Here is a 27,236-nt window from a genome sequence, read left to right as displayed (position 1 = left end):
CGAAAAAAAGAATATTACTCTATTTCCGAAGAAAAAAAGTGGTCGTAAAAGAAATAACATTGAGATACCTGTACAGAAACTATCTCTTTTTAAAAGAAATGTATACTGCATGGCTGTAAAAACCTATAATCACCTGTCAGAAAAAACAAAAGGAATGCCATTACAGAGTTTCAAAAAATATTTTTAATGCCCTCAGCCAAAATAGTATTTAGGAATTAAATGACTTTTTTAAATTAAAATCAATTTGACTAATTTATTATATTTTCTTAAATGTACTTAGTCCCTATAGCGTGGGTTGTGTGTCGCTAATATAAAAGTCTTGATAGATCAAGTAGGATAGTGAGTGAAAGATAGCGAGATGCACGGAAGAATGTTTATTACAGCACAGGCACAAGTATAAAGTTCACAAGAAAGAGTAGGTACATAGAACACTAGGAACTATAGCTATTTAGCAGATACGTAATTAAACAGAATAGGTATGCGCGCGAAGTGTAGCCGAAAGCAGACTTGAGACTACTCGCCGCGCCGCGCACGGCACCGAGCGGGCCGCGTGCGATATCGTTAACTAGTAGCCTGTGTGCGTCGCAATGTACAATGCACGCACACTAAGGCCGCGCGCTAAAATCTAATATATTAAATAATTACATTGGCTAACAACGCATATTTATGTAAAATGTAATGTTAAAGAAATTTAATACATTCAAATGTAATATAACATATTATAGATATTTAATAAGTTTTAATTATGTGCCTATGTGATTAAGCTATGCAGTACAAGTATTTACGCGTCCGCCACATCCCCTTCAAAAAGTGACAGACAATATTGCTGGTGAATTTGGGTGCGATACAAGTCCATATAAATTTGTTCTGTGTGCCTAGTGGGAGTTTTCAATATTTTCATACTGTTACTATCGCGTTGACGTAAACGCGAATTTATATGGAATTGAAATATTTGTGCAGTAGTCCCACTAGATGGCGCTGTTTCAATTCCTTAGAAATCCGCGTTTACTTAACACGATAGTAACAGTTTCAAACTGCCACTAGGCCCTCTGAGTTTCGATTACACTGTTCGTAACGCGTTCACCATAAATTAAGTTTTACTTCAAAAATTCAATATGCATATTATTAGAAACGTTTAGTACAACCTGTGCGCCTAGTGGGAGTTTTCAATGTTTTCATACTGATACTATCGCGTTAGGGCCTAGTTGCATAGGGCCTAGTGGCATCTTCAGTCAATGTGTTGTGTCAGGTCCCGCTGGAGCCGAATAGAACAGTGTCGGTGTTCCGCGAGCGAGTGGAGAAGCACAAGGACGAGCTGGCCGAGCTCGAGGTGCTGGAGAACGTGCAGGAGAAGGAGAGACCCGTGAGTTACACACCATCGTCAGCACCATCATCATCATCATCATCATCATCATCATCATCATCATCATCATCATCATCATCATCATCATCAGCATCAGCATCCATCACCATCACCAACATCATCCTCATCATCCACCATCATCATCACCATCAATTCCATCATCCATCACCACCATCACCAGCATCACCATCAGTACCATCATCCTCATCATCCACCACCATCATCACCACGACCATCACCATCATCACCATCATCACCATTACCACCATCATCAGCATCCTCATCATCCACCACCAAAAACACCTTCACCATAACCAACATCATCCTCATCATCCACCACCATCAGCCTCATCATTAACATCACCATCACCATGTTGGTCGATGTTCTTGATGCTTTAAGGCGCACCACGCATCAGCATCCATCGGCTTGTTGTAGGGAGTAGGGACTTCCAAACATCCCGATCCTGATTCGCCTGCATCCAGCGAATCTTTGCGACTCGCTTGGTGTCGTCAGTCCACCTGGTGGGGGGTCGACCAACATTGCGCTTTCTAGTGCGGGGTCGCCGTTCCAGCACTTTGGGATCCCAAAGTCCATCGGCACACACACCTTACTCATAATTAATAAAGGATTCCCGCAACCGATTTCCAATTTTAATCTCATTCTTCCACTGGGGTAGTAGGTACTTATGTACTTTTTCCTTCCAACCAACAAAGTGTGTTAGTGCCAAACATAACTTCTTGGCACTCAATTCAAGTAGTCGCATTAGCAAATTCAACCTTAAACTCAATCCTTAAGGTTTAATTTGCTCTGAATTTGGGTATAATTTTCTTTACCAATAATCTAAAACTGTCAAAGCAAAATTGGCCAGATTTAAGTGAAATTTTCTACATGACCATGTAGAAAATTTCACTTAAAAACTGCATTCTTTTATTATAAGAAAGAGGTCAATGAGTAAAAATGATTGATTGTTTGTCGGGCAGGACGTGGTGATGTACAACCCTCTGGGCACGGACGACGAGAACACGTACTACGAGCAGTACAACACCGTGTGCTCCGGCGTGATCAAGACCGGCGACTTCGTGTACGTCGTCACCGACGGCGGCAAGCAGCTCATCGCGCAGGTCGACACCATCTGGGAGACTGCCGAGTGAGTGCCGCTTGCGTGACTAGCTCAGACCTACGAGCAGTACAACACCGTGTGCTCCGGCGTGATCAAGACCGGCGACTTCGTGTACGTCGTCACCGACGGCGGCAAGCAGCTCATCGCACAGGTCGACACCATCTGGGAGACTGCAGAGTGAGTGCCGCTTGCGTGATTAGCTCAGACCTACGAGCAGTACAACACCGTGTGCTCCGGCGTGATCAAGACCGGCGACTTCGTGTACGTCGTCACCGACGGCGGCAAGCAGCTCATCGCGCAGGTCGACACCATCTGGGAGACTGCCGAGTGAGTGCCGCTTGCGTGACTAGCTCAGACCTACGAGCAGTACAACACCGTGTGCTCCGGCGTGATCAAGACCGGCGACTTCGTGTACGTCGTCACCGACGGCGGCAAGCAGCTCATCGCGCAGGTCGACACCATCTGGGAGACTGCCGAGTGAGTGCCGCTTGCGTGTCTAGCATTACGATTAGTCTTTGACAAACTAACTTTGCCTGCTTGGAGTAATAAGTGAAACAACACGGACCTTTCACCAGACCTTTGAACTTGTATCGCACTCTATATTCACCTACAAAATTGTCTGTCGTTTTTTGAGGGGGGCCAGGTGAACTCACACATCGAAAATGTTTAACACCAATAAATATATCCTGTGTCCATACACTACACACAACTATAAAATTTAAATTGTAATACTCACACGTGTAATTTTAACACAATGAAACATTGTTTATATGGACGCAGTTTGTATAAACAAGTTAGATCGTGATCACTTTTACCTTCAGGCATGTCCCAAAGTAATGGGTCTGAGGTGCATAGGTACTAAGTAGCTACAAGCGCACGTGCAGGCGCATGCATTCTTGTGCAAATGCTTGTGTGCGTGCGAACTCATTACAACTGCGCGTGCGTGTGTATTTGCTAAAACCATGCTTGCGTACAAAAGAGCGTGCGTACTTGCATACAAAAGTGCGTTTTTTTTTATTATTCTTTACAAGTTAGCCCTTGACTGCAATCTCACCTGAAGGTAAGTGATGATGCAATCTAAGATGGAGGCGGCATACTCGTTAGGCGTAGGATGAAAATCCACACCCATTGGAGCCACGCCACGGCCGAAGCCTCCTACCAGTCAAACCTGGACCAAATCAGAAAATCTCAATCGGCCCAGGCGGGGATCGATTCCAGGACCTTCGTCTTGTAAATCCACCGCGCATATCACTGCGCCACGGAGGCCGTCAAAAGGCGTGTGTACTAGATAAGCGTGTTTGCGTACTTGTGAACATGCGCACGAGCGTACTTATGTGCGTGCGTGGAATAAAAGTCAGAGCAAGTTTTCGATTTTGTCGCTATTGGTCGATGATGTCTTTCTCATGTCACGAGATAAGTCGTTGCCTAGACTTACTAGGCATCTTAATCCACGTAGCGATTAAGAAGGAGAAATACACTTGATTTCCTTTAAAAAAAAAGCTCGAATCACAATGATAATTTGGTGTAAATGAATGTTATAATTAAGACTTCAAACAAAATGTTGTGTTTCAGTAACAAATGCTATTTCCGCGGGCCATTCCTGATCTTCCCCTCTGAAGTGGTGAATATCATTAATAAGGTTGGTTTCCTTTATAAATACAAAAAAAAACAAATTTATTTAGAAATGGAATTTAAGATCATATATTAGTTTAAACAAAGTAACGAATGATGATGTAAATTTTCATTATGTCGGCACATTTTCCAGCCATTCTACAAGCAAGAAGTGCTCCTGACCACAATGCACGACACAAGTCCACTGGTGGGCATCGTGGGCAAGTGTGGAGTTTTGGATTACGACGATTATCTTAAGTGTGAGTATTGACAGGATTTTATTAGGGAACGGGTGATTGAGGGAAACTCCCTTCCCTTTTTAACTCACATCACGTTTTATATTGAAGAGGTCTCTTCTATATTTGAGGAGAGCCTAAAGTAGGCAAAGTACAATGACTTCATACTTATTCGTACGAAACAGAACTAAATAAAATGTTTAAATATTTTTTGCTAGGGTGTGAATTACCTTGAAATCATTTTTAATATTGTTAAGGGGTTTCTTGTATTGGACTAATAACTGTGGGGCAGCTTACATACGATGAGCCTTTTTTTTTAAACTATGTGTATTGTGTATAAAAAACATTCCCTCTCCCAGGTCGGCCGACGGAGATCGCCGAGTCGGACATGTACGTCTGCGAGTCGCTTTACGACGAGTCCAACCGCATGGCGCGCAAGCTGAAGGCTGGACTACGCAAGTTTGAGCACACCAAGGACGTCACCGTTGACGAGGTTAGTACACACGCACCTTTGTACTAAAGTACGCACGCACTTTTGTACGCAAGTACACACACAAGCATGGTTATCGCAAGTTCGCACGCACACCGAGATCGCGGATTCAGGCGTGTATGTGTGCGAGTCGCTGTACGACGAGTCCAACCGCATGGCACGCAAGCTGAAGGCCGGACTACGCAAGTTTGAGCACACCAAGGACGTCACCGTTGACGAGGTTTTCTTTTCTTTTTTTTGTTTTACGCGTGGACCGTGCAGTGTAGGGCTCCGTAGATTAAGGACTTTAAACCTGTTCCTAAAAACCGTAGTCCGTAGGACTTTAAACCTATTCCTAAAAGTTTTTTATTGAAAAATGTTGCTGTCACTGCCACAATATTTATTAAAGACCTATCCAACAATACCCCAATGATATAAATGAGTAAAAAATTCATTCCCACTTTACATAAGTGGGGAGAGGGAGGGGAGGTACTCTAAAAAAATTACATTTAAATAATATTGATGTCATGATGTTATGAAATCACTGTTAGTGATTTCAAAACATCTGTGTGTTTTTCAAGTGCTTATTTTAATTATTTACAGAATACTAAAACGCAGTTCAACTTTTTTTTTAGATATTTGTCTGTCTGTCTTACTGGTTGTCCGGGGTAATATATCTGGAACGGCTGAACCGATTTATATGGGAGTTTCACTGGAATATAGAAGAGATTATTGAGCGACTCGTGCTGCTGCAAGAATCTCCTCTCAGAATGCTGAATATGGGTTGATAATGATGAATATATTAAATATGTTTCCAGATTTACTTCTTCCCGAAGCCGCTAGGTCCGCCCTTGCTGGCGACGGCGCAAGATGTGCAGGCGTCATCCAGCGCCTTCACACACAAGCCGTTCAACCCGAGCGTCAACGCAGACTCCATGGTGAGTGCTGGAGAAAAATATTCCAAATCATAGAAAAATCCTTTAAAATAATAAATACTGTAGTGTTTGTGTATACTAAATAGATACTTACAATACTACATACACATGTACATTGGTAGACCACTTGTAAGGACCCTCGTCCTCACTATAAGAGAAGGTAAACACTGGCTCATCTGTACACTGGTAAGGCAAGCAGACCGCGCACGACCACTCAGGTCGCACGCCGGTGACAGACTGACTCATTGCTCCCACTACCAATGTACATAGATAGTGTCTCAGACCAATTATTGTATAGGACCTACCTCGCTAGACGTTACTTTTCTGTCAAAGTATATGATCAACGATCTAATGCGATTATAAAAACTGTCTCTATAGAATCGATGTTTCATAGTTTGTAATCGTGTTCGTCGGTTAAAGAGTACCGTAAAAATACCTTTTTGTGTAATTGAATTGTGTAAAAAACTAGCAAAAATTTTTAGTTTAGTATAAGATATATACCAAATCGTAGCTCGTTAGCCTCAGAAAATGACAGACAATTTTGTTCGTGACTATGAGTGCGATACAGGTCCTTCTATAATTGATCTGAGATAGTAGTGCATTTTAAAGTAGTGTTAATATTTTTTTGCGATAGATATCACAAATATCGTTGTGTTCATTGCGATTTGCAGGACAGCAAGCCTCAGTTCACGAATCTCATCAACACCACCATCGGCAGCCAGGATGTGGAAATGCTGCTGGAAAACTCCCTCGACGACTCGTCGCTGGCTTCGCCCGCCACGCCGCTGTCTATAGGTAACACGCGACGATCAGCGTACCAGTACGTCATCGTCATCTCCTTTCTCTTATCCCTCTTAAGTGGGAATGGCAAAATATACTCGTCAACTCGTCATCCACTCCCATTACACTCACTCCAAACATCTCTTCTTTGACCTTCCTCTCCTCTTGTGTCCTTGCACTTAGAAATTCAACATTCTTCTAGGTTTCATTTGGGTTTTAATTAATAACAAACTCCCACGAACTAGTCAATTTACACCTAGTAATAATTATAATTAACTTGTTCTTAAATCAATGAAAATAAATTTGATTTATAAGCTTAGATCATTTAGATATGTTTAAATAATTTTATGTAATATTTTTTATACAAACCATACATAGTTTAAAATAAGTACTGAAATGACGTGCGTTTTCTACCTTAATTTCTAATTTCTTTGTTGGTAAACAGTATTCATCAAGAAAGGCTGTAGGCACTCATATCTCAAACACTCTGTTATCATATACAATTGTGTATATTTAAACTCGATGTTATACCCATAACATAATGCCAAGTAATAGGGATGATGACAGTTTTTTTTAATCTAATATATAAAATTCTCGTGTCGCGGTGTTCGACATTGAACTCCTCCGAAACGGCTCGACCGATTTTGATGAAATTTTTTGTGCATATTTAGTAGGTCTGAGAATCGGCCAACATCTATTTTTCAAACCCCTAAATGTTAAGGGTAGTCCACCCCTAAATTTTTTTTTTATTTTTTAGGCAAAATTTTTTGTTTTTATTTTTTTATGACACAGCATACAAAAATACATACAACCCTAAATTTTCACCCCTCTACGATCAACCCTTATATTTTATTTGTTAACTAAAAACTATACATACAAATGATTTGTAACTAAAACGTAGTCAATTTGAGCTTTATTGTTATTGTATAAAGTTCATATTAATAATAATTAGAAAACGGGGTAGGGGTAGGGTAGGGGTAGGGTAGGGGTAGGGTAGGGGTAGGGTAGGGAAGGGGTAGGGTTGGGGTAGGGTAGGGTAGGAGTAGGGTAGAGGTAGGGTAGGGGTAGGGTAGGGGTAGGGTAGGGGTAGGGTAGGGGTAGGGTAGGGGTAGGGTAGGGGTAGGGTAGGGGTAGGGTAGCGGTAGTTGAAAGTTTACATCGAGTTTCACGCGGACGAAGTCGCGGGCATCCGCTAGTTGTATATAAATTAAGAGTATGCTAATAGTAAAGCAATTTTGTAAAAGTAACAGGGTATCTGCGATCATTATTTTCGGAGTTACAGGGATTTAAAGAGTATTGAAAAATGTCACATTTAATGTAAGGAAGCTAAAATTGTATGAATTTATATCTAATTACGGTAAAAAAAATTGATAGATTTTGAAATTTTATAATCTTACTAGCGGATGCCCGCGACTTCGTCCGCGTGAAACTCGATGTAAACTTTCAACTACCGCTACCCTACCGCTACCCTACCCCTACCCTACCCTACCCCTACCCTACCCCTACCCTACCCCTACCCTACCCCTACCCTACCCCTACCCTACACCTACCCTACACCTACCCTACACCTACCCTACCCCTACCCTACCCCTACCCCTACCCTACCCCTACCCTACCCCTACCCCTACCCCTACCCTACCCTACCCTACCCCTACCCCTACCCCTACCCTACCCCTACCCTACCTCTACCCTACCCTACCCTACCCCTACCCTACCCCTACCCTACCCCAACCCTACCCTTACCCTACCCCTACCCTACCCCTACCCCGTTTTCTAATTATTATTAATATGAACTTTATACAATAACAATAAAGCTCAAATTGACTACGTTTTAGTTACAAATCATTTGTATGTATAGTTTTTAATTAACAAATAAAATATAAGGGTTGATCGTAGAGGGGTGAAAATTTAGGGTTGTATGTATTTTTGTATGCTGTGTCATAAAGAAATAAAAACAAAAAACTTTGCCTAAAAAATAAAAAAAAATAAAAAATTTAGGGGTGGACTACCCTTAACATTTAGGGGTTTGAAAAATAGATGTTGGCCGATTCTCAGACCTACTAAATATGCACAAAAAATTTCATCAAAATCGGTCGAGCCGTTTCGGAGGAGTTCAATGTCGAACACCGCGACACGAGAATTTTATATATTAGCTTTATTTTGCAAATATCCAAACATTCTTTGCTTTTTTTGTATAAATTAGTTAACATTGACCTTATTTACTCGAATGTATCATAAAAATGAATTTATTCAAACCTAGTCATCATCCCCATTATTAACCTTATGGACCTAGAGATAAGATTTATTCTAATATTAGTTTTTTATTCCTGTTATCCAGGCGGCAACAGTAACCCATACAACCCATCAATGGCCCCCTCGACCCAAGAGCGCACGCAAGCAGTGGCCACGCCCGTCAGCAGCAAGAAGAAGAAAGAACAGAAGCAGAAGATCGTCACCGGCTACATTCTGTACTCCAGCGAAGTGCGAAAGGCCATCGTGGCGAACAACCCCGAATCTACCTTCGGTGAGTGTGTCAAAGGGATATACAGGGTGCTCGGGAGTATTCCCCATAAATTGAAGGTTTTAACGAGACCACTTATAAAAATTAAGTATCAAACACAACTTCTTGGCACTCAATCAAGTAGTCTCATTTGCAAATTTGACCTTAAACTTAATTTGACCTTAAGGTTGAATTTGTTCTGAATTTGGGATTTTATTGAATATTGGACCATTTTAAAGGCTGTTAGGTACAACAGTTCTTTACCAATACTTCTACACGATTGTGCGTCCTTTTATAAGAGGTCAATGTGCAAAACCTATAAAAAACAGACGGTAATTTGACTACTGTGCAGTAATATTCATCATCATCATTATCAACCCATATTCGGCCCACTGCTGAGCTCGAGTCTCCTCTCAGAATGAGAGGGGTTAGGCCAATAGTCCTCCACGCTGGCCCAATGCGGATTGGCAGACTTCACACACGCAGAGAATTAAGAAAATTCTCTGGTATGCAGGTCTCCTCACGTTTTTTTTTTCACCGTTTCAGACACGTGATATATAATATCTTAATAGTACATTATGATATAAGTGCGGTAAGTTGAAAATTGCAGCCGAGGCGATGTTGCTCGAGCCAAAGGCGAGAGCTATAGTAAGCAGAGGCTGTAATTATCAAAGCGCACGTGTGTCATACGACGTTTTACTCCACATTTGCGAGGAAACACAGTTTGAACACACTTTCTGTAAAAGAAACAGATAAAGATAAAGTGCGCACTCCAGCGTTTGTTTTTTTTTAGACAAATGCACCAAAAACAGCCAGTATTATTAATAAAGCAAATTTATATTTTTGCGTTTCTGATACAGATTTAAAATTATTAAAATTAAAGAATTAAATGTTTTTTTTATTATATTTTCTCTCCCAAAGTTAATTTTATTTATAAAATGTTGAGCACTTTTCTGACACAAAAACATAAATACATTTAATAATAAATACATTTAAAAAAGTACCGTTCGTTTTTAGACGGATGATAAAGGTTTTATATTACATTACGGCACATGCGCGTAATGAGATGTACGTACGTAAATAAGAGATACTTTACGAGCAAATGTGTTATAAATAATATTATGTGCTGTTATTACAGGTGAGATATCCCGCATAGTGGGCAACGAGTGGCGCAGCCTGCCCGCCTCCACCAAGCAGAGCTGGGAGGAGCGCGCCGCCAAGTGCAACGAGGAGACGTCCGCGCGCCTCGCCGAGGAGATGCGCGAGCTCTCGCAGCACGTGAGTCACCTCATGGTCTTCACCATGCAGAGCTTCGCAATTTAATGCATTCTGAACCCACACCCAAGGTCACAAGTCCTGGGATCTGCTCGAGATGTTTCCTCTACCACAAGAGTACCATCATCTTATTATACAATAGGGATGATGACAGTTTTTTAAATTGTATATAAATTAAGAGTATCCTAATAGTAAAGCAATTTTGTAAAAGTAACTGTATGAATTTTCATCTAATTACGATAAAAGATTTTTAATAGATTTTGATATTTTATAATCTTATTTATTTTGCAAATATCCAGACAATCTTTTCTTTTTATGTATAAATTAGTTAACATTGACCTTATTTACCCGAATTTATCACAAAAAATAATGTATTCAAACCTAGTCATCATCCCCAACTTGATATGATGTGAATTACGGTTCTGAGATTTTCTGGAAGCCTAAATTGCTGTAAAAAGGACTTATAAACTGAAGTAAATCCGAAAAAAAGAAATTCTATCTACTTTTAATAAAAATTATCTCTACTTTAAGGATTTATTTTCCGATTCACAATATCAATTATCGTTTTTGAGTTATTATCAAAAAGCTGAGCTCTATTTTTTGTGTTGGTGGTGTATTGTGTTCTGGCAGTGACGTCACATCGTATCTACAGATGGAGATGACGTTTGAGTGTGCGTGGGACACGTGCGACTACCAGTTCGAGGACATCGGCGACTGCATGGAGCACTGCATTGGAGACGGTGGGAACAGTAAGTGTATTCATCATCACTATACTATATTATTATATTACATATATCTGATACCATGAAACAGGTGACATAGTGGGAATCGCATAATGGGGGAATATTTTATTTGTTGACGTCCGGATCAAAGAAAATAAATCTCTGACACGTGCGTTGTTCCTTGTAAGTTAAAGGAAACTACATGGTAAAATTATATCTTCGAATGAAGCGACTCACATAATTATGATAGAACTTTACTACACAACTAAGTTTGTTTAATCACTAATTACTCCTCGTATCTGATACCATGTTATTTTTTTTTTAATACAAAGTATATAAGTATTCGCCAACAAAATTGTCTGTCGTTTCTTGAGGGGCATAAGTAAATTCATACATCGAAAATATTTCACACCAATAAATATATTTTGTGACTTTACAACACACACAATTATAAATTTATTTCGCAATACGGTTAAAAGTTAAAAAAAGTCACAAATTAAACATGGTAAGTTTGTAGTGTTGTAGGTGGCCATCGAGGGTATTTTTAATAAAGAGCCCCGTTTAATTCTAAGAGAATAAGGGTAGGGGAGGGTAATTGCCAATTTACAGCTCTAAACTTTTTTTAATGTGACAAGAATTCTTGACTGATCATATAAGTATTTTTTAACCTATATACAAATGGTTAATCAGTTAATACAACATAACATTTGCTTCTTCCACGCTGCCAGTGATCGGAACTTTTATTGAAACCAAGAAGAGTAAACTTGAACGTGAGTATTGTAGTTTAAATAACACTATTTTTAAATAAAACTATTTTTATAAAATCTTAGAAATATTGGTGAAGTTATATATAAGAACTCTTTTATATTTCGAGTATCCCGTAGGTCTCTTAAGCTTTAGGATTAAAGGTTTTTAGTGTGAATCAAGATCTTCCAGAGTATGATTTTAACGGCTAATCAAATTATGTGTGTGTGTCATTTTAGTAATGATTTTAGTTTCAGGCAACTCTGAATATTTTGTACAAAAATCAACATAACTTAAAAACCGTGAAATTTCGGCTAACATATATTGCGTTATTTTAGTAGGCCTTGGTATCAGCTATTATCGTACTATTTACGAGACACCCTTCATAATGATGATGATGATGATGATGAATGATTGATTCAAGTTAACATCAATTTTATCTTATATTTTTTACCTGAATAATTTGAAGACTAAAAAATTTTACTAAAATGGTTTGATCATATAACGAATGTCATCCCCAACCAACGTCCCTGGGCATGTAGCCAAGTTATACATCAATTCAAAAAATGTATGTAATGACATGCGTCAACCTGTACTAACATTTAAGTATTCATTATTGAGAGGACTTTATTAACGATGTCGTTTGTCCGTGCATGTGTGACGGCAGCGGGGCACATCCAGCAGCACTACCGCGTGGGCGGCGCGCCCACCAACCCGGCCGGCAACAGCGAGTACCCGTGCCTGTGGCGCTCGTGCGCGCGCGTGCGCAAGGGGCAGGCGCCCTTCCCCAACCTGCCGCGGCTGCTGCGCCACGTGCGCGACCTGCACGTCAACAAGGGCAACGGCCGCCCCATGGCCGTACACGAGCGCTCCCGGTGAGTGCCTCGACCTCGACCACGACACCTACCGGCGCAGACTCCGTCACTCACGACACCTACCGGCGCAGACTTCGTCAGTCACGACACCTACCGGCGCAGACTCCGTCACTCACGACACCTACCGGCGCACACTCCTTCACTCACGACACCTACCGGCACAGATTCCGACACACACACACACACACCTAGCGGCGCAGACTCCGTCACTCACGTCACCTACCGGCGCAGACTCCGTCACTCACAACACCTACCGGCGCAGACTCCGTCACTCACGACACTTACCGGCGCAGACTCCGTCACTCACGACACCTACCGGCGCACACTCCTTCACTCACGACACCTACCGGCACAGATTCCGACACACACACACACACACACCTAGCGGCGCAGACTCCGTCACTCACGTCACCTACCGGCGCAGACTCCGTCACTCACAACACCTAGCGGTGCAGACTCCGTCACTCACAACACCTACCGGCGCAGACTCTGTCACTCACAACACCTAGCGGTGCAGACTCCGTCACTCACAACACCTACCGGCGCAGACTCCAACTACCGATGCAGACTACTCCGAAAATCTACCACTGTAGGCTTCACCATTTTCAATATCTACCAGCAGAGACTACGTGATTCCCAATAATTATTTATCGATAAAGACTCCGTCTGCGTCATTCATAATACCTCTAGTCATGTCATTCGAATCTACTTATGCAAATTCTATACTATTCCCAATATCTAGCAGTACCTATGCAGATTCCGCACTTCCAATAGCTACTCATGTAGACTTCGCCATTCCTAATTCCTACTATTGTCGAATGATCCTTGAAAAATATTTTTATGTTGTTTGTATTTTAGGAACTTCGTGCCGTCGTCTAAGAAGCCGCCGAAGCAGTATGCACCCGGCATTCGCGGCGGGTTGATGTCTCCAGGAGGTAATGACATTTATTCAATTCAATCTTCCCTACCTTCAGCAAAGTTTAGAATAATTTAAAAAAAAGAGTTTGGCTTTACAAAGGAAACTGTACAATATTTGTTAACGATCGGAATCCTCAGGATCCAAATGCGATTGATGTTTCCTGTGATCAGTCAAAAGCTTTTCATTGCGTTAAACATAAAACTACTAACTAAAGAAAAAAATTATGGTATTATACACTTTGAGCTCAATTAAACTTTGCCTTTCTTTAATTATAGGACAATATGAAAAAATAAAATATTATTATTGGAGTCGCACAGGGTTTAACCTTAGGCCCATTTTTGTTATTAGTCTATATTGTTGATCTTCCTAGCTATATATGTATAGTAATTACTTAACCTCGCAAACAATTAAGTAACTACTTAATTGTTTGCGAGGTTTACATCGTTCACATATTTGTTACAAGTTCTTCGATTACAGGTGGTATTAACATTCATTATTTATGTTATTGTAGAGGGAAGGCATCGGTTTTGGTATAAATAAGAAGATATTTGATGATTTCAGCTCAGTTGTTCATTTGGCAGCGAAGATACCGTCACGCTGCCAGTCGCGTTAGTGATTTTGTGCAATAATGTTTTGTGTTGTAATTATTGTTTATCATAAATTGTTTAGTGTGGGCATGGAGAACATGTCGGGCAGGGAAAGTGAGTGTTAATGCATTATAAAGGGAACCCTTAAACCTACTCACAAGTCCTGTGATCTGCCCGAGGAGATTCCTCTGTCGCTGCTACCCGTGACGTCATATTTTGTTCTGTTGTGTCAGGCATGTCGCCCATGGCGCGCAACACTCCGTCGCCAGGCGCGGGCGAGGGCGGGGGCGCGGCGGCGGCGCTGGGCCCGCCGGCGCGCGCGGCGCACGACCCGCTGTTCGTGCCGGCGCCGCCGCGTGCGCAGCGCGTCACGCACTCCGAGGCGTACATCAGGTAAAGAGTGGTTTATTGACATTTTTACAAGCTTTTATTTAATTTGATATATATGAATGTCTGTATTTTTTTTATTTTTTTATTCTTTACAAGTTAGCCCTTGACTACAATCTCACCTGATGGTAAGTGATGATGCAATCTAAGATGGAATCGGGCTAACTTGTTAGGAGGAGGATGAATTCCACACCCCTTTCGGTTTCTACACGACATCGTGCCGGAACGCTAAATCGCTTGGCGGTACGTCTTTGCCGGTAGGGTAGTAACTAGCCACGGCCGAAGCCTCCCACCAGCCAGACCTGGACCAATTAAGAAAGTAATGTATGTTTATTTGGGTAAAATCTCGCGGCTCAAATTTTGAAGCAGATATATTCAACCTTTTTTATTGAGCTGACATTTTGTATACTTGTTCAATTTGTATGACAATGCATTGTTAACTTTGTGACGTTATATTAAACTCTTTTTTTATTTTATTTTTTTTATTTTATTTTGAATAAGCAAGCGCTTAGCTGCAATCATGCCTGATGGTAAGCGATGATGCAGCCTATGGTGGAACGCGCTTGCCTAGAAGATGCCTATTCACTCTTAACTTGAAAATACCCATATTGTAGGTGGTGGGGAAAACTTGAAAATACCCATATTGTAGGTGGTGGGAAAACTCAACATGGCGGACTATTTACTTTTAATGTATATACAATATGGAAGTCAAATGAAAGGGTTTGCTAAGAATAACTTTTTAACGCGTGCTTGACTAAGTAAGCTGGTGATAGTGTTACGAAAAGTAATCGAAATGACATACAAAGAGCCATCGTGTGTATCGAGACTGCCAGTAGCTCATACGCCAGTACAAGGCATACCAGAAGATCGCTAGGCTGAGGGAAAGTGGGAGACTCGTATGCCAGCTACAAGCACGCGAAACATTGTAATGTATTTGCTAGTAAATCGCACAATTATTATTATCAGCCAGGATAATAATTGTACTTGTTTGTGTTATATTTTTTGCCGTTTTAAAATAAATCATAATAAACCGTTGGAGTGGCTATCAAGTTTCTTCACTAAGATAGTTGCCAGTTTTATATAACGTCCGAAATTGAGCCAACTTTTCAGAACGATACAAAAATGAATAATGTAGTAAAAATTTTGTTTATTTTACAATAGGGATGATGACAGTTTTTTAAATTGTATATAAATTAAGAGTATACTAATAGTAAAGCAATTTTGTAAAAGTAACAGGGTATCTGCGATCATTACTTTCGGAGCTACAGGGATTTAAAGGGTCAGATTTGCGGCGCTGCCGCGGATCCCTGAAAAACGCCTCATACAAAATGGCACGAAATAATGACGTCATAGGCAATGTAATGATCGTTAGATTTGTATGCGCGTTCAAACAAAATTACTAATATCTTTGTTATTTGTGCGTTTATCTTTATAGTTCATATATTAAAAATGTCACATTTAATGTAAGGAAGCTAAAACTGTATGAATTTTCATCTAATTACGATAAAATATTTTTAGTAGTTTTTGAAATTTTATAATCTCATTTATTTTGCAAATATCCAGACAATCTTTGCTTTTTATATATAAATTAGTTAACATTGACCCTATTTACCCGAATGTATCATAAAAATCAATATATTCAAACCTAGTCATCATCCTCATTAGAGTCCTAGCCAAGTCCTTAGGGAAAATAAGCTGATTACATTATTTTCACACCAATCGTAGTGATGTCTATATCCTAACTGATGCCTATTTTACTGGTTGTCAGTTGCCCTTGCAAACGCGGGCTGTCAATGTCATAGTCAATCAATATATGAATGAGATGACAATTTTAAATAACCTTTACCCTCCTCATCATCATCATATCAGCCGATGGACGTCCACTGCAGGACATAGGCCCTTTGTAGGGACTTTCAATCCATTTCATCCAGCGAATCCCTGCGACTCGCTTGATGTCGTCAGTCCACCTGGTGGAGGGTCTACCAACACTGCGCTTACTAGTGCGGGGTCGCCATTCCAGCACAGCCATTCTAAATCCCTACTCTTTACGAAAACAAGTCACGCCACCTAGCGTCGGCACGAGTCAACACGAGATCGAGCTACGTCATATCCGTCCCATAGTACTATTTCCAACACTATACTAAATTACTAATATTATAAAGAGGTAAACTTTGTGGTGTTGTAGGGAGTAATCTCTGGATCTAATAAATCGATTTTTTAAAATCTTTTACCAAAAGAAAGCCACGTTATTTGTTAGTGTCATGGGCTATATCTTATTCCCTTTTTCTCACGAGATCGGGAACTACGCGGGTGAAACCGCGGGGCGTTTTAATTAGATGTGTCAAATCCGTATTAATTTTTTTTAAATTTATTATGAGTCAACTATTCTATTGTATTGTTCACAGGTACATAGAAGGGCTGCACTCCGAACAGAAGTACATAACACCATGGGAGAAGTCCCTGACCCCCATGCCGGCCAACCCCGACCCTGCTCACTTCAACATGCACAAACTACCCTCGCACTGGCTCACAGAGGAAACAGTCAACGGATACCTGCAGCAAGACAAGACAGTCGCAGACACTGATATACAGAAAATGGACCAAAACACCAAAATCCTCAAAGGTCTTTGCGCTTTGCGAGAATTCATGATGAGAGACGCTCTCGCTATTTACAAAAGCTATTGATAGAAATGATTTTTTTTGGTTATTGTTTCTGATTAGGACGATAAGATAAGCAATAATTATGTATTTGAAGTATCAATAAAGATTACAATATAAACTAATTTTGTTTTTATATACATATTTCAAACTAGCAGCAGACTCGCCGCGCTTTCCCATTTACGCGAGAACATAATAACTTATGTTACTCGCTGATAATGTAATTTTTTTTTTCTTTACATGTTAGGTCTTTGCGCTTTACGAGAATTCATGACGAGAGACGCTCTAGCTATTTACAAAAGCTATTGAAAGAAATGACTTTTGTTTATTGCATCTGATTAGGAGTATAAGTAAAACAATGATTATGTATTTGAAGTATCAATAAAGCTTACAATATAAACTAATTTTGTTTTCATATGCGTCTTAAAATACATATTTCAAAGTAGCGCAAACAAAACGAACTAATAAAGTTCCTATCCCGCGTAAGTATAATATGGCTTATAGTACGAGAGCCGTCATAAGAAATATATACCCTCGTGTGTTATTTAATTGGGATAGGATGATGATGGAAAATATTCACATGGCTTGCCCAGTTCTCTACATTATCTATCATTTACTTCATAGCAGTAATATATAACAGATGAGGGTATACATTTATAATGACGGACCTTGGACGATTATGTCTGATAACGTAGCTTTATGTTGATGAAAAATTTCTTATAATCGGTTCAATAATTTCGGAGCCTGTACGTAACAAACAAAAGACCAAATCTTATTTATCTCTTCTTATCTATCTGTCAATCTGTTTAAATAAGGTACAGGCAGGTCGAGTTTTGGAAGTAATGTGTCCCGTTTTTAAGTTTTTGCCGAGACTTAGTATCGAAATCAATTTTAAAGGAATATATTAAGAATCCATGCTTCTATATCGAAACATAGCAGTTGTTACGAAAAAAAAAGCAGCACGCCTAAAGATGCAATACAAAGAAGAGACACAAATGTCGACCAATAGTGGCCCAAACATATATTTTTCTTTCTACCCAGTTCGAGATAAGAGACCTACATTTCGATTATATTGGTCGACATGTCTTAATTTCTTCTCGAATTTTTCATTTTTTTTTATTTATTTATATATTGAAATAAGTCATGTTGAGCATCTTAGGCATGTAGGAAATAAAAAAGGCTTATATAAGCTTAGTTCACATTTAATTTTCCTTAAAATATAAATATACAAAATACACAGTGTATCAATAGCCTAACATACAATATATTCGGTTAATCAAATTCTTATACATTTTCTACTTCCTCTTTCAGTAGCCTAATTAGTTCGTTGAATTTGCTACCTTCGAATATAAGTACCTGCAATTAAATAACATAATTAGAATTACAACTATGAAATTGAATTAAAAGTTCTGTTGTAGTAAACATTATATAGTTGAAATCGTTACATCCATGATTTTTTACTATAGGACGTCTTTTAGTTATTGACTACAATCTCACCTGATGGTAAGTGATGATGCAGTCTGAGATGGAAGCGGGCTAACGTGTTAGGAGTAGGATAAAATCCTTTCGGTTTCTACACAACATCATACCGGGACGATTAATCACTTGGTGGTACATCTTTGCCGGTAGGATGGTAACTAGCCACGGCCGAAGCCTTCCACCAGCCAAAACGTCAATAGTCATTATATTCCTGTTGACCTATTCACTATTTTGGTCTTCAGATAAACATCAAATCAAATGACAAAATGTCATTTACCTACTATGTGATATGCACCAGTAGCATACGTCAAAGATAGTATTAGCCGGCTGCAGGCTAATTCGATAACTTTGATGTATGTTTGTTGACATATTATATGAAATTGAGATTCTGTGTAACAAATGTCATCCGGTGCCCACTGACTACCCTTCATTCATATCATTATCATATAATACACTTTGAAATTATAGTATGCTTCAATTCCATACATTTATTTTACAGGACTTTTTTAAAAAAGTCCTGTAAAATAATAAAACATTATATTGTTGAAATCGTTACATCCACGATTTTCTACTATAGGACGTCTTTTTTTTATTCTTTACAAGTTAGTCGTTCCGGTACGACGTCATGTAGAAACCGAAACGGGCGTGGATTTCATCCTCCTCCTAACAAGTTAGCCCGCTTCCATCTTAGATTGCATCACTTACCATCAGGTGAGATTGTAATCAAGTAACTTGTAAAGAATTATAAAAAAAAAAGTTCATTTAGCTCATGGGTATCTCATGGGTAGCTCATGGGTATCTCATGGGTATCTCATGGGTAGCTCATGGCTATGGTTCGTGTAGTCACCTTTCTGCAAGGCGTCATGGCGCCACCGTCGTAGTCCCACTGCGAGAGGTCGGCCTGCTGCGTCACGTCCACGTCGAAGGCCGCCAGCGCCGCCTCCGCCAGAGGGCGCTCCTCCTGGTTCGCGAACAGCACCTCCGCGTCGCCCTCTGCCACCATAGAGGAATTACAAAATGGAGATGCATCACACTCAAATTCACGAACAAAATTGTCTGTCGTTTTTTGAGGGATGACACGGTCATCAAATTGGGGAGGGTCTATCTGGTGATTACTTACGTCAGCGATAGTTATTTACTTTTTAATATATACAGAGAGAGATAGAAACAATAAATAAATTGACTGTCATTACTAAACTGACGTTAAGTAATGACGGCCACCGTGGCGCAGTGGTATGCGCGGTAGATTTACAAGACGGAGGTCCTGGATTCGATCCCCGGCTGGGCTAATTGAGGTTTTCTTAATTGAAAACCACATTACCGGCAACGACCAACTGCCAAGCTATTTTGCGTTCCGTATGATGTTGTTCTTCCTGACAAATTAGCCATCACAAAGCTTCCATCTTAGATTGCATCATCACTTACATCAGGTGTAAACAAAAAAAAGACCTCACCCCCAGTGTTGTAAGTTTTACAGATCCACACAAGGTGCTGGAATACGTAGGGCATGCCCTTCTTCACCGCCTTGTCCAGCTCACCCTGCAGAGACGAGAACAGAGGGACGCTGATCGCTGCTGGAATGTTGAGGATTCTGAAAATTATGTACTTCATTTTAAATCTATACTAATATTATAAAGCAGAGGAGTTTATTTGAACGTGCTAATCTCAGGAAATACTGGTCCGATTTGAAACATTCTTTCACTAGGAAATACTGGTCTGATTTGAAAAATCCTTTCACTGTTAGATAGCCCATAGATGCAAAAAGCACTGCCTACCCTAAGAACTCAATACAAACCTATGTTGGATCACAGAATACATAGTTGTACAAGGGATTTTCCAATTTTTACCTATAGTGCATACCCTAGTTATATAATCTCATGCACGCCACTGGCCGCCTGCATACAGCGAATCCCTGTAACCGGTTCATATTGTCAGCGTACCTGGAAGTGGCGCATTACCTTTCATTAATAACAAATCCCACTTGGTTGTTGTTGTCTGTGAGTATTTTGTTGACAAGCGCCTTCGTCCTGTCGTCTGCATTTTCATTGGCAAGTGTGGTTAGCAATGTGCGGATTTGTTGCACACACGGCTCTTCCTGGAATGACAAGTTTACAAAAGTCAAAATTTCTTTTATTTTAAAGTAGGCTTAGTTTACAAGTAAAAGTCGAACTTCTTTTATATTAAAGTAAGATTAGTTTACAAGTGGGGTTAGCAATGTGCGAATTTGTTGCACACTTGGCTCTTTCTGGAATGACAAGTTTACAAATCAAAGTCAAAATTAATTTATTTTACTTAGGCTTCGTAAACAATCGGTTTTGAAACATCAGGTAATAATATTATTAAATAACAGTGATAATAATTAGTCGAAAACTTAAAATTAAAGTGTTCCAAACAAGCCATAAATTTTTGAATTCATCAAGTGCCATTGTACATAATAATTTAATACATTATGATTACCAATGCTGTCTAGCCCCAAAGCATAGTTAATTTATGACCTTAATTTAGTTGCTTTGGGGCTAACTCAAAAATATAGAAGGATATTTTTGAGTTTTCTTATATGCCTCATAGTTAGCAACCAAGTAACATGTGTAAAGTAAGGCTTGTACTCACTTTCCTCTTAGTAATGTTAATAACAGTGGTGACTCCAAACACTCCGTCACTGCCGTCATCTCCATCATCATCGTCCTCCTCCACTCCGTCGTCTAAGCATTGCTTCACTACACTGCCTACATAGTTTTGTGCTGAAATTATCACATCCACAATATTAATTCAGGTGAATTTTGTAATTCAATATATAAATTGCTCAAAGATCAAGTTAATCTGACTCAATGGTCCATTTGTTAGCCTACATGACTTTGAATCATAAGTTCTATCTATACTAAAGCCATACTGGATATGCAATATTTATGAACAAACAATTTAAAAACAATGGCTAGTCCTTATCATTGTTTCCCAGATGGTTTGTCAAATCTGCATTTCGTGATTCAAAAATCTCATAAATGTTAGTTGATTCTAACAGTTTGAAGCAATCTTGCCATATACCATTCTCAATTTATTGCAATATTTGCAGTTAGAGTTAGAATTTGCACAGATTCTTCTATATATTCTGCAGTCAGATCTAAAAATAAAGACATCTTTAGCCACAATTTATCTTTCCAGTACAATGTCTGGTAGAAACTGAAATGTGAGTGGATTTTTATCCTACATTTAACAGACTGATGCAATGTAAGAAATCCATTCTTAACTTGCATCATCACTTACACACCTTTAGGTGAGATTGTAGCCATGGGCTAACTTGTAGCAAAAGCAAATAAAAAAAAAGTGGGTATATAAAATATTAACTTACAAATAATGATCTGTGCCAGTCCACCCAAGTCAACATTTGATTTGAGAAACAGTTGTCTCAACAGTTGTTTGATGCCATGGAAGTCACAGTCCTCGGGGTTTCTTCCTTCAAAGTCAGCTTGGAGTTCCTGCCAATCATCATCATCATTAGCATTTTTGCCTCACTGGTGAGCACGAGTGTTCTCTCAGAATGAGAGGTTAGGCTAATAGTACACCATCCTAGAGCAATGCGGATTAGCAGACTTCACAGACATAGACAATTAAAAAATAATAGAATTATTGAAAGTTATGCAATACAATGTTAAATTTCTTAAAAATAAAGTCAGAGCTGCATACCTTGGCCCAGATTCAAACCTAACCAAAATCAGTGGTCAGGCAGTGGTCAATGGTCATTCCACTGGAATATCACGGCTCCCCTGACGATACCAAATTAAATTCATTATGAAATAGATTTGTAGGACACATGCCTACTACGTTCTGCAGAGTATGGCTCTGTTTATAGGAGATAGTTTCCCTCTTACCTGCGTTTTATACTCATAATCAATAATGTCCTGTTAGTGAGAATTAGAGAATAATTAAAATAAACATGCAAGTGTATCGGTGTTTTGACACTACCATGCTTTTCACAGGTTATGTTTTCTCATACCTTGTCCCCAACGAAGTTCCCGTCTGAATCAAAATCAGAATCCTTCTCGCTGCCGGAATCTTGTTCTTCTTCGCTCTCACTTTCTTGGTTTATTACTTCCTTGTTTCTTTTGTTGGACATTTTGAGTTTCGCGACAACACGACAGTGAAAAGAAAATCAGAAAATCTGTAAACAAAAACGTAAATTGATCATAGACAAATAATAACATCTCAATAAAAGTGTTTTATCTATGAACACAGATTAATAGATACTACGTATCACAGACCACAAATATTCTATGAATAATCTGTGGAATAACATATCAAACTCCACAGATCACTATACAGATAAGAGATAAGTCAAACTCAGACGACAGTCTTAGAGGCTTTTTCACTTTGATGTTCTTGTTCTGAGTGTTGACATTTTGTGCTTTTCAATGTACTCTATGCATTTTTGTGGTTGTCGTCTGTGGTTGTCTTGTCTGCAAAAGTTAAAAAATTGTGGAGATTTGATGAGATTCTGAGATTTTTGCTCCGTAATAACATACTTTTCCATTACAGTTTGCGTTTACACAATTTGCACCTAAAACGTGTTAACCGGTGCTTGATGTCCCAAGTATTCGACTCAGTTCTCTAAATTCCGTTCATTATTTCGAGGCGAACATTGTAAAGCTTCTTGTGTTCATTTACTGTTTTTTATTCATTTCTTCTATAATTATTGTGTTGAAAGTGTAATAAAATGACTGAAACTTCTTCAGACGAGCAAATATCTAAACGAAAGGACTTCATATGCGGTGTAGTCGAAGGTATGTTTATTTTTGGAAAATGAAAGCAGAACTAGCGTTAGGTTTACCTATACATGCATTGGATATTTATGTTAGGTCGGTGTGAATGACCTAAGATCTTTTGCAGGCTTTTACGGGCGCCCGTGGACCACGGAGCAGAGGAAGGACTTGTTTCAGAAGTAAGTTAACTTTCTGCTAGCACAAATTAACAATAAACAACTTATTTAAATGAAAATTTACACATTAAAGTTCTTATCAGAATATTATAAGTATTCAGTGCGACACTCAGTTAAAAGTTTCCACATTTCACTTAAGACAACTATACTTTTATCTAATATATAAAATTCTCGTGTAACAGTTTTCGTTGCCATACTCCTCTGAAACGGCTTGACCAATTTTGATGAAATTTTTTGTGCTATCTGGTATCTATGAGAATAGGCCAACATCTATTTTTATACCCTTAATTGTGGGTAGGGTAGGGGTAGTGTAGGGTAGGGGTAGAGGTAGGGTAGAGGTAGTTGAAAGTTTACATCGAGTTTCACACAGACGAAGTCGCGGGCGTCCGCTAGTAATATTATAAAGATAGTCTGTGGTATTTTAGAGGGTAAACTCCTTGATCTACTGAACTGATTTTGAAATTTCTTTAACCGCTAGAAAACCACATTATTCATGAGGGTCATATAGGGTCATATTTTATTTATCCCTGTATTCCCACGGGAACAGGAACTACTGGTGAAACTGTAAGAGGCAGCTAAATGATTTATAAATCTCTTTGGTTTACCTTTAAGTTTAGGTGAATCTTAACACAGATAATCAGAATAAGATAAACTATACTAAAGCAATACTCAATGTGTACTGTTTACCAACAAACAAATTGGAAATGAAGGTGGAAAATGCATGTCATTTCATAACTTATTTATTTTAAGTGTTGTTTTTTATAAAATGTTATTCAAAATATATTAACTATATTTAATTGTTCTAAGCTTCTTAATCTAGTTTTATCATTAATTTAAAAACAAATTAATTATAGTTATTATTAGGTTTCACGTGACTAGTGATTTATACACTCATTATTAATTTGTTTTTTGATATAACATTGAACATTGAGTATTGCTTATGTATAGTGGAATTATTGTATGAAGTTAAGTTATTTTATTATATGAAGCATTATCTATCCCAAAATTACAAATGCTGGAGCATTGCCAAATGATTACCTCTGTTGGTTTCAATTCACGGATTTCGTCAATTTGACGACCTCCGTGGCGCAGTGATTTACAAAACGGAGGTCCTGGGTTCGATCCCCGGTTGGGCAGATTGAGATTTTCTTAATTTGTCCAGGTCTGGCTGGTGGGAGGCTTCGGCCGTGGCTAGTTACCACCCTACCGGCAAAGACGTACCGCCAAGCGATTTAGCGTTCCGATGCCGTGTAGAAACCGAAAGGGGTGTGGATTTTCATCCTCCTCCTAACAAGTTAGCCCGCTTCCACCTTAGACTGCATCATCACTTACCATCAGGTGAGATTGTAGTCAAGGGCTAACTTGTAAAAGAATAAAAAAAAAAAAAAAAAATTCATTTTGTTTTTGACATTTTGAAATTTTTTTTATCTAGTATTTTCCACACTTTTCATCATCATGGAACTACCAGACACATTGATGAGCCTTGAACTCATCCAAAGAGTTTTAGGCACATTAGGACATCACATTTTGTATACTGATTCCCGCTGCAAAGTTATACAATGCCATTCCAAATTTCATTTCCCTACTACAATATGGGTATCTTTAAGTGTGAACATTGTCTAGGCATATTCCTACATTTGCTTCTTTGTTGCTTTCCATCAGACAGGATTGCATTTAGTGTTGATACATTGCAGATTCATATTTATTATACTTAATGTTGAGTATTTAAGTTGTGACAATCAAATACAAAAGCTAACTCACATTCCATTTGGTGGTGGTGTATTATTTAGGCTGGTGGGAGGCTTCGGCCGTGGCTAGTTACCACCCTACCGACAAAGACGTACTGCCAAGCGATTTAGCGTTCTGGTATGATGTCATGTAGAAACTGAAAGGGGTGTAGATTTTCATCGTCCTAACAAGTTAGCCCGCCTCCATCTAAGATTGTATCATCACTTGAAGAATAAAAAAATTTAAAAATCTTGAATTTTAATTCTATAACACTTGCGCCACAATATTCCTCAATACATGCCAGTGGCATAAATAACTATATCATTACACAAAGTAAATGTTAAATTTTAATTCGTCGTCATCAACCCATATTCGGCTCACTGCTCTAGTCTCCTCTCAGAATGAGAGGGGTAAGGCCGATAGTCCACCACACTGGCCCAATGCGGATTGGCAGACTTCACACACGCAGAGAATTAAGATAATTCTCTGGTATGCAGGTTTTCTCACGATGTTTTCCTTCACCGTGAGACATGTGATATTTAATTTCTTAAAATGCACACAACTGAAAAGTTGGAGGTTCATGCCCCGGACCGGATTCGAACCCATACCCTCCGGAATCGGAGACAGAGGTCATATCCACTGGGCTATCACAGCAAATTTTAATTGCAGGCTCAAAAAATGGGGTCTAGACATGTATGTTTACGCCCCAAAGGACGATTACAAGCATCGAGCGTACTGGCGCGAGCTCTACACTGTAGAGGAGGCGGAACATCTCACTTCTCTGATCACAGAGGCCAAGTCGCATGGAATAACGTTCTGCTACGCTCTGTCACCTGGGCTGGACATTACTTACAGCAGCCAGAAGGAAATAACAACTTTGAAGAGGAAATTGGAACAGGTATAGTTTTGTGTCTTGATTTACACATGTAAAACTAATATATTGGGTTCGATTCCCACAACTGGAAAATATTTGTGTGATGAGTATGGGTGTTTTCCAGTGTCTGTGTGTATTTATACATTATATAAGTATTTATATGTAGTATATAAATGTATATGAATATTATAATGTCAACTATCTTAGCACCCATAACACAAGCTACTCTGTATGCTTACTTTGGGGCTAAATAGTGATGTGTATTGTTTAAGTATATTTATTTATTATTTATTTATTTATTATTTAAAAATCCTTTTAAAATATTAGTTTATTATCAAATAATATTTTCAAATATATTTGTTTGATATTTTAAAATGTTGTGCATCAATAATAAATTTTAGTGAATTTTTGTTTGAATTAGGTTGTATAATAAGTTTCATGCTAGCCCCCATTTTTTTAATCTTTTCATTTTTTTTTGTTCATATTGCGCTAGGTGGATCAAGGACATCAAGGCATGTAAACTGTTTGGTAGTCCTTAAAAGAGGTCTATGTTCAGCAATGAACAACCATCAGCTGATAATAGAGTCTACGAGAAAATCGTATGAAACACTTAAAACAATCTTGTTCAATCTCTACTTCACTTCTGCATATTACACAGAACTATATTGAATAAAATGCATTTTACTTTATGCAATAAAACTCTAGAATGCAGCAAATTAATAAAAACAAGATATGATTCCTATGATTTTCCTGCCAAACTTTGATATCGAACCTGCTATACTTCGCACGCCGAATGATGAGCCCTGTGACGTTTCAACTGACAGTTGTATTAGTGATGTGAAACAATTTCATAACAATCATAACATAAAGTCGATAACAGCTTGACGACGTACATCTAAATTGAGTCTTCAAGCTGTTATCGACTTTATGATCACCATTCGGCGCGCGAACTATAAGTCATGTTTTTTTTTATCTTAGGTCTTAATAGTTTTCTAATTAATGCAGACTTTTTTGAATAATTTACTCAAATACAAATGTATTAC

The 27,236-nt window shown here is 38.9% G+C and overlaps 3 protein-coding genes across 5 annotated transcripts in view; 2 read left to right on the top strand and 1 right to left on the bottom strand.

Moving 5' to 3' along the window:
* The window catches only part of LOC112056251 (protein polybromo-1), a 48,935-nt gene extending 31,628 nt beyond the window's left edge, over positions 1-17,307 (top strand). Inside the window, exons 20-34 of the mRNA XM_052889018.1 lie at positions 1,250-1,363; positions 2,345-2,511; positions 4,057-4,123; positions 4,250-4,355; positions 4,691-4,824; positions 5,619-5,738; positions 6,407-6,530; positions 8,854-9,039; positions 10,154-10,293; positions 10,943-11,039; positions 11,741-11,782; positions 12,424-12,631; positions 13,490-13,566; positions 14,371-14,530; positions 16,930-17,307. Of these exons, the coding sequence (XP_052744978.1) occupies positions 1,250-1,363; positions 2,345-2,511; positions 4,057-4,123; positions 4,250-4,355; positions 4,691-4,824; positions 5,619-5,738; positions 6,407-6,530; positions 8,854-9,039; positions 10,154-10,293; positions 10,943-11,039; positions 11,741-11,782; positions 12,424-12,631; positions 13,490-13,566; positions 14,371-14,530; positions 16,930-17,209 (2,022 nt within the window). The 3' untranslated portion in view covers positions 17,210-17,307. The remainder of the gene's footprint in view (positions 1-1,249; positions 1,364-2,344; positions 2,512-4,056; positions 4,124-4,249; positions 4,356-4,690; positions 4,825-5,618; positions 5,739-6,406; positions 6,531-8,853; positions 9,040-10,153; positions 10,294-10,942; positions 11,040-11,740; positions 11,783-12,423; positions 12,632-13,489; positions 13,567-14,370; positions 14,531-16,929) is intronic.
* Positions 17,308-18,363: 1,056 nt separating this feature from the next.
* LOC112056257 (protein BCCIP homolog) lies at positions 18,364-22,847 on the bottom strand. The gene is made up of 7 exons (XM_024096652.2): positions 22,653-22,847; positions 22,008-22,134; positions 21,272-21,402; positions 20,620-20,756; positions 20,116-20,252; positions 19,509-19,654; positions 18,364-18,538 (listed from the first exon to the last, which is right to left on the bottom strand). Exons 1-7 carry the CDS (start codon positions 22,770-22,772, stop codon positions 18,467-18,469), a joined length of 870 nt encoding a protein of 289 aa, XP_023952420.2. The 5' UTR covers positions 22,773-22,847; the 3' UTR covers positions 18,364-18,466.
* A 237-nt stretch (positions 22,848-23,084) lies between these two features.
* The window catches only part of LOC112055407 (protein O-GlcNAcase), a 35,453-nt gene continuing 31,301 nt past the window's right edge, over positions 23,085-27,236 (top strand). For all 3 annotated transcript variants that reach the window (XM_052889013.1, XM_052889012.1, XM_052889010.1), the window contains exons 1-3: positions 23,085-23,436; positions 23,543-23,594; positions 25,989-26,217. In XM_052889013.1, coding sequence (XP_052744973.1) covers positions 23,370-23,436; positions 23,543-23,594; positions 25,989-26,217 — 348 coding nt within the window. In that variant the 5' untranslated portion in view covers positions 23,085-23,369. The remainder of the gene's footprint in view (positions 23,437-23,542; positions 23,595-25,988; positions 26,218-27,236) is intronic.

Source organism: Bicyclus anynana, chromosome 24, assembly GCF_947172395.1.
Source record: "Bicyclus anynana chromosome 24, ilBicAnyn1.1, whole genome shotgun sequence".
NCBI classification, from domain to species: domain Eukaryota; kingdom Metazoa; phylum Arthropoda; class Insecta; order Lepidoptera; family Nymphalidae; genus Bicyclus; species Bicyclus anynana.
The sequence above is the reverse complement of the archived record's forward strand: the minus strand, read 5'-3'. Positions and strand labels throughout refer to the sequence as shown.

Bases quoted from the DNA above. Each gene is read 5' to 3' on its own strand.
- LOC112056257 (XM_024096652.2), bottom strand. From the start codon at position 22,772: ATGTCCAACAAAAGAAACAAGGAAGTAATAAACCAAGAAAGTGAGAGC. The intron at 19,655-20,115 runs GTGAGGTCTTTT...CTATGGTGGCAG, and splicing joins TAAAACTTACAACACTGGGG to AGGGCGACGCGGAGGTGCTG. The intron at 18,539-19,508 runs GTGACTACACGA...ATTTAATTGCAG, and splicing joins CCATGACGCCTTGCAGAAAG to GTACTTATATTCGAAGGTAG.